Source organism: Amblyomma maculatum, chromosome 2 (assembly GCF_055883805.1).
Source record: "Amblyomma maculatum isolate TAMU_Amacu chromosome 2, ASM5588380v1, whole genome shotgun sequence".
Taxonomy (NCBI): Eukaryota; Metazoa; Arthropoda; class Arachnida; order Ixodida; family Ixodidae; genus Amblyomma; species Amblyomma maculatum.
This window is the reverse complement of record NC_139345.1, coordinates 23,256,060-23,274,542: the sequence shown is the minus strand read 5'-3', so window position 1 is coordinate 23,274,542 and position 18,483 is coordinate 23,256,060. Positions and strand designations below refer to the sequence as shown.

At 44.2% G+C, this 18,483-nt stretch overlaps 2 protein-coding genes across 2 annotated transcripts in view; both read left to right on the top strand.

The window, feature by feature from the left end:
* Tango6 (transport and golgi organization 6) overlaps positions 1-7,838 on the top strand; it is a 40,797-nt gene extending 32,959 nt beyond the window's left edge. The window contains exons 15-17 of the mRNA XM_084593443.1: positions 1,341-1,492; positions 1,577-1,687; positions 6,577-7,838. Coding sequence (XP_084449569.1) covers positions 1,341-1,492; positions 1,577-1,687; positions 6,577-6,765 — 452 coding nt within the window. The 3' untranslated portion in view covers positions 6,766-7,838. The remainder of the gene's footprint in view (positions 1-1,340; positions 1,493-1,576; positions 1,688-6,576) is intronic.
* A 3,465-nt stretch (positions 7,839-11,303) lies between these two features.
* The window catches only part of LOC146198121 (uncharacterized), a 93,250-nt gene continuing 86,070 nt past the window's right edge, over positions 11,304-18,483 (top strand). Inside the window, exons 1-3 of the mRNA XM_084593442.1 lie at positions 11,304-11,450; positions 11,992-12,167; positions 13,983-14,047. Of these exons, the coding sequence (XP_084449568.1) occupies positions 12,087-12,167; positions 13,983-14,047 (146 nt within the window). The 5' untranslated portion in view covers positions 11,304-11,450; positions 11,992-12,086. The remainder of the gene's footprint in view (positions 11,451-11,991; positions 12,168-13,982; positions 14,048-18,483) is intronic.

The following is an 18,483-nucleotide window of genomic DNA, read 5'->3' as shown; positions in this document are numbered from 1 at the left end:
GACATTTGTTTCCTTCTGCATGTCTCTAACTTAACTTTATTTTATTTTTTTCCAATTGCTGAGCCACAAGGCCAGTAAATGCAGTGCCACTGGCCATGGTTCCCGCCAAGCTGAAGATTTTGTTGGCTTTTTTCGCTATGCTTCCAGTATCATGTTATGTGCTGAATGAATAAATTTTAAATTGAAATTTGAAGGCTGTTGCTGCTCTTTACACTATTTTCGTTAATTTGAATTTGGCGAATAGTTGCGTGGCTATTCCTGATTTTTTTACGAATTTTTACAGGGTTCTCTATAATCTAAATGGCAAATTAACAAGATGTCTCTATATAATTTGCACCAATGTGCATTCATTGGTGACAGTTTGTTGTTGCCTATTCATGCCTGTGGGTGTGTATTGGTTGCAGATTGAAGAGTACTGGGAAGTCTCCTGCTGTGAGCAACAAAGACAATGTGACTCATAACTGCCTGCTGTGGTTACTTACTTACCTACACAACAGCATTTGCTCCCAGCTGCAGTGGCTCAGTGATTAGGACGCTTGACTGCTGTACCCAAGGACGCAGGATAATGTCCCGGCCGCGGCGGCCGCTTTTCGGGGGCGGCGGAAACACAGGCACCCATGTGTTGTGCGATATCAGTGCATATTAAGAACCTCAGCTGGTTGAAATTTTCAGAGCCCTCTCTCATAGTGTCTCTCATAGCCTGAGTCGCTTTAGGATGTTAAACTATATAAACCAAACTAAACAACAGCATTTGCTGCTTCGTTGTTTGCTGTGAATCGCAGAAATGCCATAAATTGTGCTTATAGCAGGCATTGCAGCAGAGAAAGCGTCTCTCTTCTGTCAGCACATCAGAGCACACGAAAACTGGAGCTTTAGGGAGATGGAGACAGAGAACATTATTAAAAGCAAAAATAAAGGGAGCCGGAAAATATCCAAGTGTATTGCTCTCAAGCTGCAGATTCTGGCCCTTTTTAGTTTTGTGTATATTTTTATATCTCGAGCAAATAACAGGTGTCCCATTTTGCTCAATAGAAAGTTTCTTGTGCACATTTGTCTCACTGGGTGTACTGTCCTTGCCAGAAGTAACCAGGCTGCGTGTTCCGCTTCTCAGTCGGTTAGCAGAGAATTCATAAAGCTTCTGATGCTGTAAATTGGTGCAAAGTAAATGAGAGCTCCTGTCTTCACTTACCAAAAAGTTATGATCCTCAGGGGATCCATGTTAGCTGTAGAATACAAGCGAGAAGCAAAACATGCAGCCTGGTTACTTTTGGCAAAGACGATACTTATATGAGCAGTTTGCTTCATTGATATGTTACATTCTGTCTCCCTGTGATGAACAGGTGACATGGCTCCAAAATACAGAGACCTGCTGGTGAACAGCTTCTTGTGTGCTGCCAAGCACCCTGACCCAGTGATTCGGTCCTCAGCTGTGTCGAACCTGGGCGAACTGTGTGGAAAACTTGGTTACTCATTTGCGCCAATCATGCAGGAGGTGAAGACTGCCGTTATACATCTTTCTTCCCAAGATTAACGTGATGCTTGTGTTTTTAAACTGATACTTTTCTTCCTCCATTAGATCCTTGCCTGTCTTCGTGGTCTAGTCAGAGATTCTACTGACTTCGTCTGCCATGCAGCTGTACTGGCTCTAGGGTGTGTTATCAAAGGCATGGGCCAAAAGATATTTCAAGTGAGTACCTGTAATGTATTACCTGCCATAATGGGGCTCTCACAAGTGATAGTGTTTGCAGCTTTAGCTGAAGCAAACCTGCCCACTGGCAGATGACACTGACTGTACCACCGCAATGTGGGAAGACATCACAGCTGAAAAAAACCTTTGCTGGCTTGTGCTTTGCTTTCCTTTGACTTGTGTCCGCATGGGGATGGCAACAGATGATTTGTGAGAGCACCGTGGTACTTGCAACACTTGCGCAATCTGAAATCACTATAATTGCTGCACCATTTATGCCAAATTGTGCCAGGAGGGAAAGCTGAGTACATCGTGCTGCAGTACAAGTAAGCTGCCCTTAAGCCTGCATCAAAAGTTTTCAACATTTTTTTTTTAACAGCATTCTGAAGTACTGCATGTAATCTTGCATGTGCATCATACAGAACTAGCAGAAATAACTTTACCAAATATGCTTCAGTCTCTTGTTAGTATGCAGGGGGTATCGTGTTTACAGCATGTTTGTCAGCTTGCTTAATGAAAGTGGAATTGAAGCAGGCCTGCTGCACTGATTTACTATGTCATCTCGTGTGGAGAGAAGTCGGAAATGTGAATGACGCATTCACAATCTCTGCTGGTGACGGCTTTCACGTCCCAGCTCAGCCGTAGTGTTGAAATGCATGCTACCTCAAGTTCTCAGCGTCTGTTGGCCTTCGTGTTCGCTTTTTTGCCCTATCAGAAGTGGCCAACTTGTCGCAACTTGCAGAAACAAGTGCGTGTGTACAGTGAGACTGGTGCAGTTTTTTACATTGTTCATAACAGCATTGAAGAAGCATTTATTACGTAAATAAACTCGCACTGTGTTTATGTTTTGGCGAGAGCACCTGCGAGGCTAGCGTGCCCTACATGCTTGGCACAGCGCCAAGATGCAGTGCTCCCTTGACAGTAGCACAGACTACGGTGGCTTGTTTGGTGTGCACCTGCGTGCCACCTGACTTCACCTTTATATATCAGCGAGCATTTGAGAGGAGTGTAGCAGTTTAATACCAAAAATGCTGAAAAGCTATGGAGAAAAGTCCTTAGACCAGGTAGCAATTTGATGAGCTCAAGATCGGGAACGAAAGTGCCTAACCCCTCTCACAGCAGCTAATGCTTGAATATTCATGCTACACACTTATAACAGTCCGTAAGCTTTTTTTAACATCGCGCAAAAGATGCCGACCTCATGTTCGAAGCCAGTGTTCAGTTTGTTCGCCTTGTCTTGCCACGATTGGTGAGCACGGCCCACTGCGACAAAATTGTTTGATCGTACCTTGATAGCAAACACCTTTAGAAGACAATAATGCCAAAAGCAGGTGATGCGTTTGTGGCTGATGTAATGCGTGCATTTTTATTTTTATCCTTGACAGACTGTCAGGAAAGGAAAAGACGTTCAGGCAGACAGCAGTTGGATCTATATAAAATTGACTCGGAAAAATCTGTCTGCATTTTTTCTCCATGTAATGAATTCTCCACCTGAATTGATATCAACATTTCTTGAAAAAACTTTATTCTATACACGAGTAAATACAGTGCTTAAAATTCAGGATTTGGAGCTGTGATACTGAGCTTGCCTTTGATGTTGACGGCCATCGATGTTGCAGCATATAATTTCATGCCATGATACAAAAATGAACAAGCTGATTAATTTACCTAGTTGTTTTAATAGCACACTATTAAGCACAGAAAGTTCGTTTTGATGTATAGACTAGGTACATGCACAGACAACCTGCATTGGCATATCTTCTTCTTCTTCTTTTTTTTTTTTTTTTTTTTGCCGGTTTGCTGAAGAGAGACTTTGTATATATAAGTACATATAGGGTGTGGAGAGGGAGACTGCCACTGCCGTAGCTCAGTTGGCCGAGCACCTTACATTATATGTGGAGGTCAAGCTTTCCAAAAGAAAAAAAAACATTCTTTGTGAGAAAAGTAGCAGGTAGGTTTATGTGAATGGGTCCAGTACAACAGTAAATATGCTTCTTATTCTCGCTTGCATCCTGTAGGTTTATGTGAATGGGTCCAGTACAACAGTAAATATGCTTCTTATTCTCGCTTGCATCCTGTATGTTTACTTGAGAGCAGTGGTGGTGACTGTTGGCACTGCCTCTGCGTACAGTTTTATATTTAAGTAGTGCCTTGGACCTGCAAAGCTGAAGCATGTTGCTTTGATGTTTTTAGTATTTCAGTGACAGTGGAGGCACGACACTTGGGCTTTTCATAAGCAGGTTTCAGTACCAAAGCATTTCAGCTTAAGTGCCATATTTACTTGAATGTAACACCAGTATTGTACTATCTTGTTACAAGAGACACTCGGTTATAAGAGACACATGAAAATGGTTTGGTTGGTTTTCCTATGTTTGCCCTGTTAACAACATTGCATACAAAAGACATGGTTACAAGAGACACTGTGTTACTAAGGGCAGCTTTTGCAGGTCCCTAAAATAACTTCTTCACTATTTAGAAGAGATACATTTAACCCAGGTGCGCTCATGCAATGCAGCTGACTTGTATGAACTCGTATGTGTGGCAGTTTAGATTTCCTTATCTAAATTCTGTTCCATATCAGTGTCCTGTTTTGTTGCAATATGTCAGGAACCAAGAAGGAGTGCCTCCTCTTGACTAGGAAGCCAAATGTCCCCTTTGTTTGAGCCACTGTCATCACATTCCTGTGTGACTGATACTGTGTGACTGCCACACATACAAGTTGGCAAGAATTTTTAGTTACAAGTGACCTTGGTTACAAGAGACATCTTTTTTGAGTCCCTTGAGTATCTTCTGTACAGAGGTTTTACTGTATTACTAAATGTAGAAGTGAAATGGTACCCCTCACTTTATAATTGAATACAAAGTAGAAGCAAAGATACAACATATTTACTCGCATGTTAGTTGATGCATTTTGGTCAGCCCACAAACTTTGGGAAAATGAAATAGAATACGAAAATTTGAATGTTGTATGCACCAACGGAAGCTTCTTTGTCCAAACATTCTACGAAGTTGAAGACAGCAGTGTATCGCATACCGGAAAAGAGCAGAGCATGAAGACACCTGGTCACCAAAGACTGTTTACTTCCTTACCAAGTAAAAATTTAGCACTTCATCAGCTCCATCCCAAGGAAAGCACGATAGAATGTGCAAGACATAAAGGCCCTCATTTCATTCTATTGAAGTTCAGCAGAGGCCCTCAATGTCTGCAGCACACCTGATTTTGGACATTCATGTTAGTAATCCACTTTGTGGACACAGAAAGCTTGGCCAGCTTGACATTGCTGCACATGGAAAGAAAAGGGGCTTCTGCTTCTTTCCTTGGTATCTGATACACTTATGCTGCCATGCAATTTTTCGGTGGCTTTGTACATAAGATGAAGATAAATGTTGCTAAAGGTGGTCATCAATGCTCTGGAGGCTTTACTCACTGCATGGTTGTGCAACTAGGGGCAGTTTCAATGTCACGATGAAGCATCTAAAGCACAGAGTCTATGCAGTGACCATGGCTGGTCTCCTTTTGTATCTTCGTGTATCTTCATCACATAGCTTTGTGTATCTTTGTAGCAGTCTTATTTGTGAATCTTTGCATGACTGTCTTCGTATTGTAATGGTGGTAGCAAAGGTAGCGCTCTTATGTGGAATTGTACCGCACGAACAGCGTGAAAGGATTTCTAGCCCTTAAATAAAAATGTGAACTGCACAATATTTTATATAGATGGCTCAAAGACAACGGAACACGTTGCAAGTGCAGCAGTACAGGGAAAATGCAAAAAAAATGAGACAGTAAGGCTATACCTCATAGTGCAACCGTTTTCACTGCCGAGTACTACACACTTGCTATGGCTGTAAGAAAATAATTAAGGGGAACATCATAAACAGTATTATTTACTCAGACTCCATAAGTGTGCTCACAGCTGTTCTCCCTAAAAATGCAGTTGCACCATTCTACTACTTTGGGACATCATAAACATCATGTATATTAACAGCCTCTGCTCAAGGACATAATTTTGTTTTGTCCCGAGTCATGTCTGCATCGGAAAGCATTAAAGGTAACAAGAGAGCTAGCGTTGGCACTGGTCAAGCCCATGAAAAACAAATTAAGAGCATAAATATGCCATACAGAGACTGCATGGTGCTAGTGCACTGCAAACTAAAGGAAAAATGACAGTAGTGAAGTTAAGAATAAACTGGTACTTGGTAAAGCTCATTTTAAAAGAATGGAAATCATGTTGTCATCGGGAACGTTTCATAGAGGTCATTTTATGCCATCTCTACTTTCGCCACACACTCACATGACGAGCAATTTTTTTGTTGCCAAAAGAAAACAAATCCTTGCGTGAAAAATGCAAGCAGGAACTTGCCGTAAACCAAGTTTTATTTTCATGCACAAGACTTCAATCACAAAGAAAAATTTTACTCAATTATACAATGAGCACATTCCGTTCTATAGACCACTGATTTTTGGTGAAAGTGGTCTTGTTGATCTGTCATGTGTTTCCAGCTTTCGAATGTTTTAAACCAGCTGTAGAATAAGTGTAGCGTGCTCCACTAAACACTAGCTATAACCTCTTGCTTGGCGCATGATAGCCTGAACTGCTTATAGGACATTAAACCCAACATAACACATTGGGATTCTGGCACAGCAAAGCTACTTTTTATCTTTTTGAATTCTACTCCACGTATAGCGCTCTTCGTTTCTCACATTATGTTCACCATGTCTGCTGAGTGGAACCTAGTTCTATGATTGTGGTCCTGTTACATTCAAGCCCTCATATTAGAATATTCATAGCATTAATGAGGGAGGAAATTTGTTTTTGCTTCTATACGCTTGTTGCAGTGAAAATTCTCGCTCACCAACTGCTGTCGATTTCATCTACTTTGCTTTGCAGGTGATGCCACATGAAGTGAAAGACATCTACCGTGAGCTGAAGCACCTGTATGACACTACATCTGACAATGTGACAAAAATACAGGCGCAGGTGGCTATTGACGAGCTAAGTGCTGCAACTCGAGAACTTCTGCAGTCACAGCCGCACATGGAAAAGCATATTCAAATATTGGACCTGTTCAAAGGCTGAATAAGTTCCCAAACCTCTTTCTGTTCTCCGGGGCCAACATCAACTGAAATGAACTCACTCAGTTTGCAAAAAATGCTGTGAAAATATCTCCTATTTTTGTAGAACAATATGCTGTGAGACCCATTTTTGTTGTAACTGGTGTCATTACTTTTCATGGATATTAGCAAAGTACTGTTTCCCACTGGGAAAAATAACTTTGGGTAGCATGACAAAGAAAGGGCTGTTGAACATTGGGCTGTACCATTCCACGTTGGGGCCAAGAATGCAGCAAAAAAGGAGCACCAAAAGATGGAACACAAACCACAAGACAGGACAGGACCTTACTGTTTGTCATCCAGGAATAGCTCATACAGTATACATTATAGCTTTGGCCACTGATTTGAACAGTTCATACATTTTTGGCCACTGATACGAATTCAAAAACAGTCCGTTGATATTCTTACCCTTTTGCATTTTGTTGTACCTTTACCTCCGCTTTTTTTTTCTAGTCTTAACAGTCCATGTGTTGATTTCCACGTTTTATTTTACCCTTTCGCATTTCATTGCACCCTCATGTCTGCCTTTTGCTAGTCATAACAGTCGATGTACTGATATTTGTTTTCTGTCAGCTACTCATTGCTTTGGATGTTTGACAACTTTTTGTGGAAACATTTTCCGAGCACGTAGCAAACACTTGATTTTTGCTCTAAAATAGCCTACTTCTCCCATCTGTTAAAACTAATTATGGTGAACTGATGTTTGTTTTTGCTGGCATATCTATTTGGAATAATATTAATTATGAAATAAAAACTTGTAATTGTTTGTCCAGCTTCAAACAGCACCCTGAAGGTACCTTTTATCTAGCATACTCTAACATTATTTATTGCCTTCTCTGTGCTGTCAATTGTCTTATTTCGCATGTAGAATGATGAGCTTGAATACTGAAACATATTTTTAATGCTTGCACTATATATCATGTATTTTCATATCTGACTTGTATTGAGGATGTCCCGTGCAGTTTAACTTTGAGACTTTTGCAAATATTATATATTTATATGTATTGAATCATGAACAATAAACAACTGATTGAGTGATCGGTTGGTTTATTGACACAGTACTGTGTCATGCCCGAATATATCAACCTTGAAAGGGATTGCGGAATAGTTTGATATATTGATAATTCGATATACAATGTGCTAACAGATGAACTCCTCAAACTCTCTAGCATGAATATGACGTACCCGCACTAAGGACGCCAATGTTTTAAAGGAAGCCAATGTTTTAAACCAAATCTGAGCATCATTACTGTAGCCACTTGATCGTCTAACCTTGCGGTTGGCGCATGATAGCCACAGTTGCTTATGCGCCATAAAACTCCATATAACTAACTAACACTAAGGACGAGCTTCCTGGAGCACTATGCTGCCCGCCGAAATCCTGGCGGTGTTAGCAGCACACCGCTTGTTGCTTATGCGCCGACCGCGCGCGTACACGCCAGGCGTCGAAAAGGGCGCTCTACATGCTGCTCCTTGGGTGAGACCAGAGCGTTGGAGCTATAGCCATCTATAGCGCTGCTCGCTTCTCGCGCCGCACATTCACAAGTGCTGTTGGAGTTCTAAATCAAACCAATCTTAACGTAATGTTGGCATGTTTAAACTAAATATACTGAAAAATGGCAGCTGCATATGCAGTACATGGTCTTATCGGGATAGAAAGCTGGTCGATGGCATTGCGCACTGTTACCGCAACTTACCCGGAAGCTGTTTCACAAAATACTGTTCATCAGAAAACGCCATACGAAATAATCGCAAGCAAGGCGCTTGTGTATATACTGTGTGATAACTGTGCACGTTCAAGAACTCCAGGCGGTCAAAATTTCCATAGCCCTCCACTGCGGCCTCTACCATAGCCCCAGATGCTTAAGGTCGTTAAACCGTATAAACCAAACTAAATAACCGTGATCTGTGTGCCCTTAACAGAGTTCTTTCGGGTTGCGAAGCATTGGCAGAACCGTGGTAAATGCTGCGCACAGTTTGCTGGTAAGTACGAAACACCTTCGTGCATTTAAAACGTAGCGCTCACAGGCCCATGAGTGTGTGTTGCCCGTAGGGCTTCCGTTACAAGGGGCTACGTTATTCGATGTGACGATTTCGCTGTGGAAGGAAAAATGATAGGCGTAACATTAAGAAATAGGAAGCGTGCACAGTGGGTCAGAGAAATAACTCTAGTTACTAACATTCTAGTAGGAATCAAGATGAAGAAATGGGCATGGGCAGGACACATAGTGTGAAGAGAGGATCTGGATTCCAAGGGAAGGAGGGGGCAGGGGGCGGCAGAAAGTTGGGTGGGTGGATGAGGTTAAGGAGTTCGCAAGGGTCAAGTGGATGCAGCTAGCACAGGACCGGGTTATTTGGAGGAATATGGGAGAGGCAGGAGCTGCCATGCTTGCATGTAGCAGACTGTCGCCTCCTCTGCTACCATGGTTTTCTCGCATGGTGCATTCAGATTGTCGCTTGAAGAAACTACGTTGCAAATGAACGCCACTTCAGATGGGCAGCTGCACTGTTTAGCGCTGCTCCAGCCGAGGTCGAGGAACGGGTCTAACAACGTCGTGGGCCCATCAGGAAGCCAGAATTTGGAAGCTTACCACCATGGATGTAAGAAAACTAGTTTTCTTCCTCTATGCTTACGACACGTTTTTACCCACAGGTGGCCATTCATTGCATTAAGGCACCAAACTTGGCTAATCGGTGATGGTTCATTATTACCATGATGCAATTACATAATTTCAGTAACATTGAAAAAGAAAAAAAAAGTTACAAGGGTTCAACGCTTCTGAACCAAATATTGAGCGAAAGCATTAGCTGTGGGTGACCGAGCGTTCTTCTCTTTTCCTTCTTCCTTAGCCCACATATAAAGCGGCCGCTTTAACCAAGCTGTATGAACGTGCCTTAGTGGCCTATAGGGGTAACGTGAATGCCAGGGTCCTAGCAGGCTGATTTTGACATAACCGTCCCATGTGAAACGAGAGACCCAAGTTGGCAGCTCCTGCCGACCGCTTGAGTTGGTAGCCCAGATCTCGCCTTAGTGTCATGTGGGGTGTGACGTCACAGCGTCACGTGGGTAAGACGTGGCTACCGGCCGCGCTACGCTGAAGGCTGGAAACCTAGAGTAGCTTTCGCAATAAAGCGCGTAGCCACGATCACACCAGGGAAACAAAGCGCATGCCCCGAGTACTCATTTCATGATGGAAAACAGGACGAGGTTATTTCATAACTTCCAGCGCCTACGTGTCTGGACGCACCTCGTCCATATACGTTCGGTAACATGGAGGAAGAAGAGTTTTTCAATCCTTCATGTTCGGTAACCCCGATCTTAAAATATGAAGCGCCATCTAGGTCAAATAGAATCGAGGGTTCTGCTAGCCACCCTATAGTTCTGCGCAGCGTTACTAGAACAAACTAGTATGACGTTGGTTCTGCTGCGCAGATACGTCGTCCAGAGTAATGCAAGAGCACCGCAGACTGGTCCTGCCCACTTCCCCTTTAGCGTACTTCGACCTCATGCGGCTTTCCGGGCTCTTGTCACTTTCCGCTGTGCGAGCGTTCACGCGTTGCGCATACTTTGCGACATCGGACGTCAATCTCCTTGTCGTCCACTAACCATTAACCAAAGTGGCATTTATATCATGATGCATTGTCTGGGAGCTATCACGTGCGACAAATACAGGCCCGATTTTCGATGCATGTGGATTCTAAGCGACAACACGAATGTGGCACGCGACCACCGTAACACGACGAATTAAAGCACACTTTCGGAGAAGGGCCGCGGGACTATCTCTTAATTATTAGGTTACCTATCATACAGTCAAATCGACATTATCAAAAATATTATGTCACCTAAAACGAATTCTGGCCAATCCCCCACTGTGGGTATGTGCCATTACAACGAGGGAGAAGAAGAAGAAGAAGAAGAAGAAGAAGAAGAAGACTAGCAGGAGTACGGCTGCTACGTAGTACTACATCGCAAATATGGGCGCCGCGCTCTGCAGCGGCGTACAGCGGCGCGGCGCGGTTGTGCTGTTGGTCATCAGTGCATGGTCGGCACGGTGGGTAATCCACAGTAAATACATCAGCCAAGAATATGGACACAACGCTAATGATGAACGTAGCCGTAGCCGGACGTTGGGGAAGCGCAAGGAGCGCCCATGCGTGTCGACAACACTTTGAAAAATGCGCCAAGTAGCCAAATGATGCGGGCATAGTTGTTCGTCATGCATCCATCTCGCCCACCGTGGACCTCGCCGCAGTACAGCGGTAGCGCTTGGGTCGGCGGTGCTAGCATGTAACCGACGTAACTTCACGGTAATAACTTCATTGTGGTAGAACCATAGGTAGAATAAGTTGTGTTAGCTGTCTCTATCGACAAATGGTCAATGTGAATGCGCTGCGTAATTTTGGGTAAACGGTTGGCTGGTCTAGCGGTCTAGCACCACACCCACCACACCGTTTCGGGGTTTCGGCAGTTTCGGCCCTGGTGGCATGGACTAGCGAGTAGGCTGCCGCACTGGGCACTTGATTCACTATCGCTTCATTTAACTGGAAACTAATGGATGCTTGGTGTGTTCCCAGGCCGAGTCTACCTGTGCGATCCGCGCGTTGCAGGTGGTAGTACTGCCGATGACGGGATAAACTGAAGTGCGTTTGGTGAGTCTACTGTCTTTTTTAATGGTACCAAATCTTTCGTATGATGTCTGCGACTGAGTTATTGTAAGCGAGCATAACGACGGGCGGTGCTTGTGCAACGCTTAGCATGAGCGTTGAAATGTTCTGTTTACATTGGTAACGACGCTCCTCTGTCACAAGCCAGCTGGCTTGTTGCAGTCTCTCCACATGGTCCGTTGAAAGCGTTCGCTGCGTTGCAACTGGGAGTTCGCAAACGTAAACTTGTGACCCGCATGACCGCTTTTGCTCGGTGGTACATAAACTCTTTCGGAACAGGACTTGATCCAAGTCCGGTGTATATAGGGCAGTTCGGAAACGCGTTTTCTTATGATACGTGTCCTTTCGTCTGGTGGGAGAGCGCGCGCTGCGTAGTCTTGCAGCTTGCGTTGTCGGTGTTTTGTCAGCGGGTTGTCTTGCGTTGAACGTCTGCCGGAGGTCTTTGATCGCTTTTGTTGATCGGAAATTTTGGCAACGTCGAGTGTTTTAAGCTGGCCCTTTCTTTCGTTCGCTCACTTCATTCCAGCTAAAGGCGAAAGGCATCGTCTGCAATAACAAAATTCTATGGCTTGAGCTGACAGGCTTTTCGACCGTCGTCACTGCTAGAGAAGCTGGCATTGTATGATAATGGATGTCTCCGGCCAAAGCGATCCGGACCTTCCTGGCGATTGGACTTTTATGCCATCTGAGGACGAAATAATGGTAAGTTCTGTGCGGCAATCACATAGCGAAAGTACGGTAATGGGCGATGTGTACTCTACATAGACGTCGGTGATTGATGGGGATAATCACAAATGCCTGGAGCAGGCAAGATGAGGGGGACAAGTACATACAGCAAAAAGGACTGCATTGAACTTTGTGAGGCCCAGCTGACAGCACTACGCGCACGCCATGTCTCTAGCGCATATTGCCATGCTTGCCATTTACCGCCAGTGTGCCAACCACTAGGAAATGGAAGCACTTTATCTGAATTGAAAACTGTGGTGGCAGAGATACTTGGTAAGTGTGTAAAAAAGGCTGCGTGTTGTGCCAGCTGTTGATAAAGTGGCCGACTTTTCACCGTGCACAAATAACATTGAGTTTTTGCATTATTAACTTTTGTTACTAATAAACTGCACCAGTTGTGAACTGCCGTAAAAATTTGCGCTTGATGGCAGAGCTGCCCTTGAAAGCTGCGCTAGCATGCAATTAAAAAGGGCTGCCTGGTCGGGACCATCTTCATTGCTGCCAGTACTTTCCTTGCAAGCATGTGCATTGATGTCAGTTACACGTGTTCAGCAGCTGTCATGAAAGCATTTGCTGAGTGCACGGGGGTGAAAGTTGTACCACTATCTTATCTCTTGCTGTGGGTGTGTTCTGTCCTAGCTGGCTTCCAGGCATTGTTCTCTTCTCCCCTGATGCCCTTGGGTCTCATTTAGGGGCTGACACTGATACCTGCCCCCAGTGCTCTGTCAAATAGGATGCCGGCTTTCCCTGAAGTGCAGACCCATGTCATTGCGGAATGCTTAAAACTGTGCCTGCATCATGTGCACTGCTCTCATGTTTCTGCTTTACTCTAGAGAGCCAACAGCTGTGCCATACTGCAACGAACAGTGCTGTTCTAAAGAAAATTGTGCAGTATGTCAGGCTTTTCACACTGGTATACAATCCTATTACCTGACAGAATTTTCTCCTTGTATGGCAGCCCCAGATTTCAGTAGTACTTTGTCGTTTAAGAATTTTTTAAATGCTTGCTTCAAGAATGTGTTAGTGGTGATATTACAACTGTGGAAGATTTGTAGTTAAATGACACTATTTCTACAGCTTGAGCCATGAGGTCAAGTCCTAGCCATTACATTCAATGATAGTACTGTGGATGGAAAGCTTGCACATCAGGTTCAGATTAGAACAGATATTTTTGTCTGTCACTCTCTCCATCTTGTAAAGCAGGTTATGAGATTCTGATGGCTGAAGGGGTTTGAGTTATTTGATGCTAAAATTTGAAACATTTCAAAATTCTTACATTAATATGTTATATGTCTGCTTTATAATGCATAGCATTTGTGGGAAGAGAATGGAGTTGATATTAAAAAATAACATATCTGAAACCAACATAGGCAACACTGAGGCCGTTAACAATATTTTATGGTAAGCTTTTAAGCAGAGCAGATACTTCTGTCATATACATTAAAGCAAATTTGCATAATGAATAAAGTGTATTTACAATTTATTTCACACACAAATATTTGAAATATTGCAATATTCTCTCAAGTCACATTTTTTATGCTGTGAATTGTACTAGATTTAGGGAGGATAAGTGCTAAAAATGCTTGCGTCTTTCACCTGGAAAGCCTTAAACAGTATGTTACCAGACATGGGTGAATTAAAAGAAGGCAAGAGATTTTTAACAGAAAAACTACATTAGTGCTAATTTTCATTTTTCAGTAAAGAAAGTCGATTGGTTTATATGAATAGCACGTGCAATTTGTGTGGAATTTTGTTTCTCTAAGGCTACATGTAAGTTGTACAATTTTGCAGGATGTCTCAGGTGCAGCAACAAGTGTGGAATTAAATCGGGTTGAAGACATACCATTGAGTGAAAAGTAAGTAAACTTTCCTGCTAAAAGATGTGCAAGAGGAACTGGAAAGAGGCGTATGGGAAGTAGAAGAAATTCTGTTATATAACAAGCCAAATTTCAGTGTGGAGGCGTGCTTAACAATCGCAATATTTGGTTGCGGAGAGCTTTTTAAATCATCCGGATCTTCATGATACAGTACAATTTTTTAGCATATATTGAAAATTATTCTCTGTAGTGCGTTTTGGAAGTGACAGACTGTTATGTCAGCCACCTCTTAACGGACTGTAGAAATTGAAATTTGGTTGTGTATGTGTGTGCTTTATTTTAAGGCATTAGTATATACATGGATCACCACTTGGTATTCACATTTGACTGCTAAGTAATTTACATTTGAATTTCTTCTCTTGTGTTTTTGCTATTTTGGTTTCAGCTGCTGACCAGGGCATGGTAGAAGAACAAATGGTAGCGTAACTCCCATAGAAGCCTGCGTGTCGACTCTGAGCGAGGCTTTAGTTTCCCAGCGCCCCCTGCGAACTGTGAGGCACAACAAACACGTGACGTTGCTTGTGACGTAACAGTGACGTACTTTTGGCGGGGAATTTGATTGTCTTTTTACTTATGAACGAAAAACAAGGCCAACAACGACGGAGACAGAACGATGCTGGGATAAGGCAGAAAAATGGACACCGTAACTGTTCAGTCAACTTTACTTGAAAATGTATTTCTACTGTCGTTTTACGTTAACTGAAATGTTACGGCATCTTTAACCACCTTATCATAGCATCGTTCTGCCTCCGTCGTCGTTAGCCTAGTCTTTCGTCGCGCGTCATGTAAACGCATTCTGGGGCTTATTTCTTCGGGCACGTTTGCGAACAAGGGCCTTAAAGTGAATTCGGCAAGCACATGGATAGAACCACATGGCTTGAGGCATTTCACTAAGGGCATAAATGAGTGAAGCTGTGCTGCATAGAAAGTCAGGCTTTATTAATTCACGATTACTTACATAGACGCTTCACGACAATGAAAAATAAGTGTAGGAGAGCGACCACCGCTCATTCGTCACGGTCTTCATGAAATCCTCGTGATAACAAAATGACCTGAGCGTAGGTCTCCAAACGAGATGCGGTGAGATTATAAAAGGGTAAAAGATCTTGCTAACAAATACATATCAGCGTCAAAGAACAACAAAAACAAACGAACGGAATAACTAACGCTAGCGCTAGAACGCCAACCTGTAAGAGCTTAGGTAAGCAATTCAAATTGGGATTGCTAGTATATTTAGAAGTTATTGCGTCTGAGAAGTGAAAATACCTACGATATAGCTTCGCTCCAATAAATCTCGCGCTGTTCATGATTCCCATATTTTACTCGCGCTTCATTTGCCACTGACAGAAGTCAATGTGAGGTTACAAATTTACAACTTAAGCATTTAACATGTTCATGAGAAAGATCCCATTGACAATAGGAACATCACTGCAATAACAGCTAAGATCCCATTGACAATAGGAACATCACTGCAATAACAGCTAAAGCACGTTCAGCGAACGTTAGTGCGGTAATACGACGCAGTAAGCAAAACACGCAGCAAAGGGAGCGGAACGGAAGGCTTTGAGCAATGCGACACGCGTCTTGGGGGAAATAAAATCTCACCTTCACCGCTCAATTAAAACATGCAGCGATACGCCGCTCATGCAGACGTGTATCCGTAAAACAAGCCACCACTTTTGCGACGTGCCTGGAAGGCCGAACCGAGCCGCCGAGCATAGCCGAGCTGTGACGCAGCATTGTCCCATCGTCCGGAAATGCGCACATGCAGCGGCAATCAGTTTCTCATCGAGCACACACAGTCTTCGCCTTGCTGTAAAACTCTACCACAACCAGCAGAATGAAATACTGACTGTTTGGTACAGATAACCCACTCTGTACGCAGCACGCAACGATAAACGTTGAACCGGGGCCGATGACGCAACCATCCGCGGATGAAAAAAGCTTTGGTCTGAGCCATTTCTGAGCTTTGGGCAACTACGCAGCGGATAATAGAGAGTTTTAGAATAGGGGGCCCCAAGCTTTGGGGCCCCCAAGGAGCTTGGGGCGTCGAAATGCGCATGCGCAGAACGTAAGGCGCGCTTGGGGTCTTGGGTTAACGCTAGGGGCGGCCCCTATTTTTCGGAAATAGCGTTCGCCCCAAGCCGCCGTTGGGTCGCTTGGGTTACGGCAACATGGCGGCGACCGGCCAAGCGGCGGCCGCTCGCCTCGGCACACATTCGTCGTCACCGCTCCATGGTGTCACGCGTTCATGGCAAACGAAAGGCCAACGAAGCTTATGCTATGTCTCATGATGCCCGCACCACCAAATTTTAGCAATAAAACGCCCTATATTTTCTGATTGCTTCCGGATTTACCGAGCTGCTAGGCCTAGCGAGTTCGCCTCGTTTGGTTGCCATGGGGACCAGACGGCGAAAAGCGCGGAAGGTTCAAATGAGTTTTCCCGGCCTCGGCCTGGATTGACAATTGGCCGATTTCGTCTTGTATGACAAAAACAGTTTATATAACTGGTAGTTTTAATACAGTTTTGTGCAATAGTAGCACTTTTTGATGAACAAAATAGCGTTTTTGGCTCTTATATATTTAAATGCTTTTTCTTGGTTTACCGTCGTGGCGCTGCAGTCGACGAACGCAAGCCCGGCTCCGCTGCGTCGGGAAAACCCCTATTCTAAAACTCGCCGCTCGGCTAGCACGTTGCGCCGCCGCACGCTATTTCCTTGGGGGCCCCAAGCCTTGGGTCCCCCTATTCTAAAGTGGCCAAGAGAGACCGTTAGAAACAAGTTAAAATATTATTAAAAATGTGACACATTTTTTCTTACGCAAGAAACAAAAACTGCATTCATTCCTGAGCGCGAATATTATGTTTACTTTCTAGTTCTTTGGAGTTCTGGCGGATCTTATTTTCTGTGTGCTAGTAAATTGCCTCACAGTTCGCAGGAGCCCTCATCATCGAGTTGATGCCGCTGGCAGTAGGCAGCTGCACGCGTTTTCTCCCAAGTTGCGCGACCAGTTGTACATTGACCTTGACCAGGGGCTGTGACATATCAGTTTGGTATAAACAATTTTGACAAGCACTTTTTTCTCTGGTATACTGCAGTCAAGCCCCAAGCCGCTTCTGGTTTAAATGCTGCCTTCTTTGGCAGCAGCGCAACCATGCCTCCAGCAACTTTCAGTGAGGAGCTATGATATAATAGATGGGCAAGTAAAGGTGGGTTAGATTGGTATGGAGTACAGAATGAGCACGTACACAGGGGTTCACTCTAAGTATGAACACTGCCCAGTGTGGCCGCACTCCGTGTAGCGTCAGCGCATCTGGCGCGACCGCGTATCGAAGCAAAATGGTGCAGGCGCACATGGGCCTGGAGGCAGTGCTTCGTGTCGTCTGCTACAGCGCCGAAGCGCACCGTGCTTGCACTTTTAATCACTGAGACAGCATAATAAAAAAGCAACAAAGCGAAAAATTGGCATCGGTTCTTTTAAAATTGTTAGCGTGCCGTTTGTCAGATGACAAATAAAGAATATGAATGGATCGAGCTTTCACAGATTGTCCGAGAATCACTCCCTAGGATAGACCAGCCGCTTAGCTCGGAACTTATTTGCAGGAGCTTATCAGTCTCGCATGTATATAATAGATTACCGTGCCCAAGCTAGCATGGTCCGCCAGTTAATAACCTTTCAAGGATTACACTTCGCTGCAGTGAGCGAAGTGTGATTATGCCATCTTGGCGTGTTTGGTCACTGCCAGCACGCAGTTGGGTGTGCTTTTCACTTAAGAAAGCATGGTGTGCTTCCGCACTGCAGCAGACGACACGAAGCACCGCCTCCAGGATCCTGTGCGTCTGCATCGCTTTGCTTCGATGCGCGGTCATGCTGGATGCGCTGACGCTCCGCCGAACGCGGCCTTGCTGAGCCATATTAGTAATTAGCGTACCACCGGTACTGTCTGTGCCTAAGGGAACCGAACTGCCATGCTGGTGGCTTGTTGGAGCCAGGAAGCCAAGTGGCAGCACCTCATTCTTGTGTGCTGGCTCTTCCTTCCCAGCTACGAGTGTGAACTGGCTGATGTAAGCAAGTGCCCTCGCCTGAGGCACGAGATAGCATGCCACACATGCTTATGTCGGGGCATGTTGAAGAACCCCAGGCTGTCTAAATTAAACTGAACCCTCTACTATGGTGTCCCTTGTAACCGATATGCCACTTTGGAGTGTTAAAACACACAGTCTACAACTTGTATAACTGAAACTTTTGAGTGAGCATTCTACATCCATGTCACTTTGTATGGCTGTCAGTAGCTGTAGTCGGTTATCCTAGCTTGTTACATATTGAATTGCAGAAGGAATGAATACCTGCCAAGAAAGGCATGGACACAAGAGAGAACTGTCTTTCTATGAGGACACAAGGGAGAAGAGTTTCCA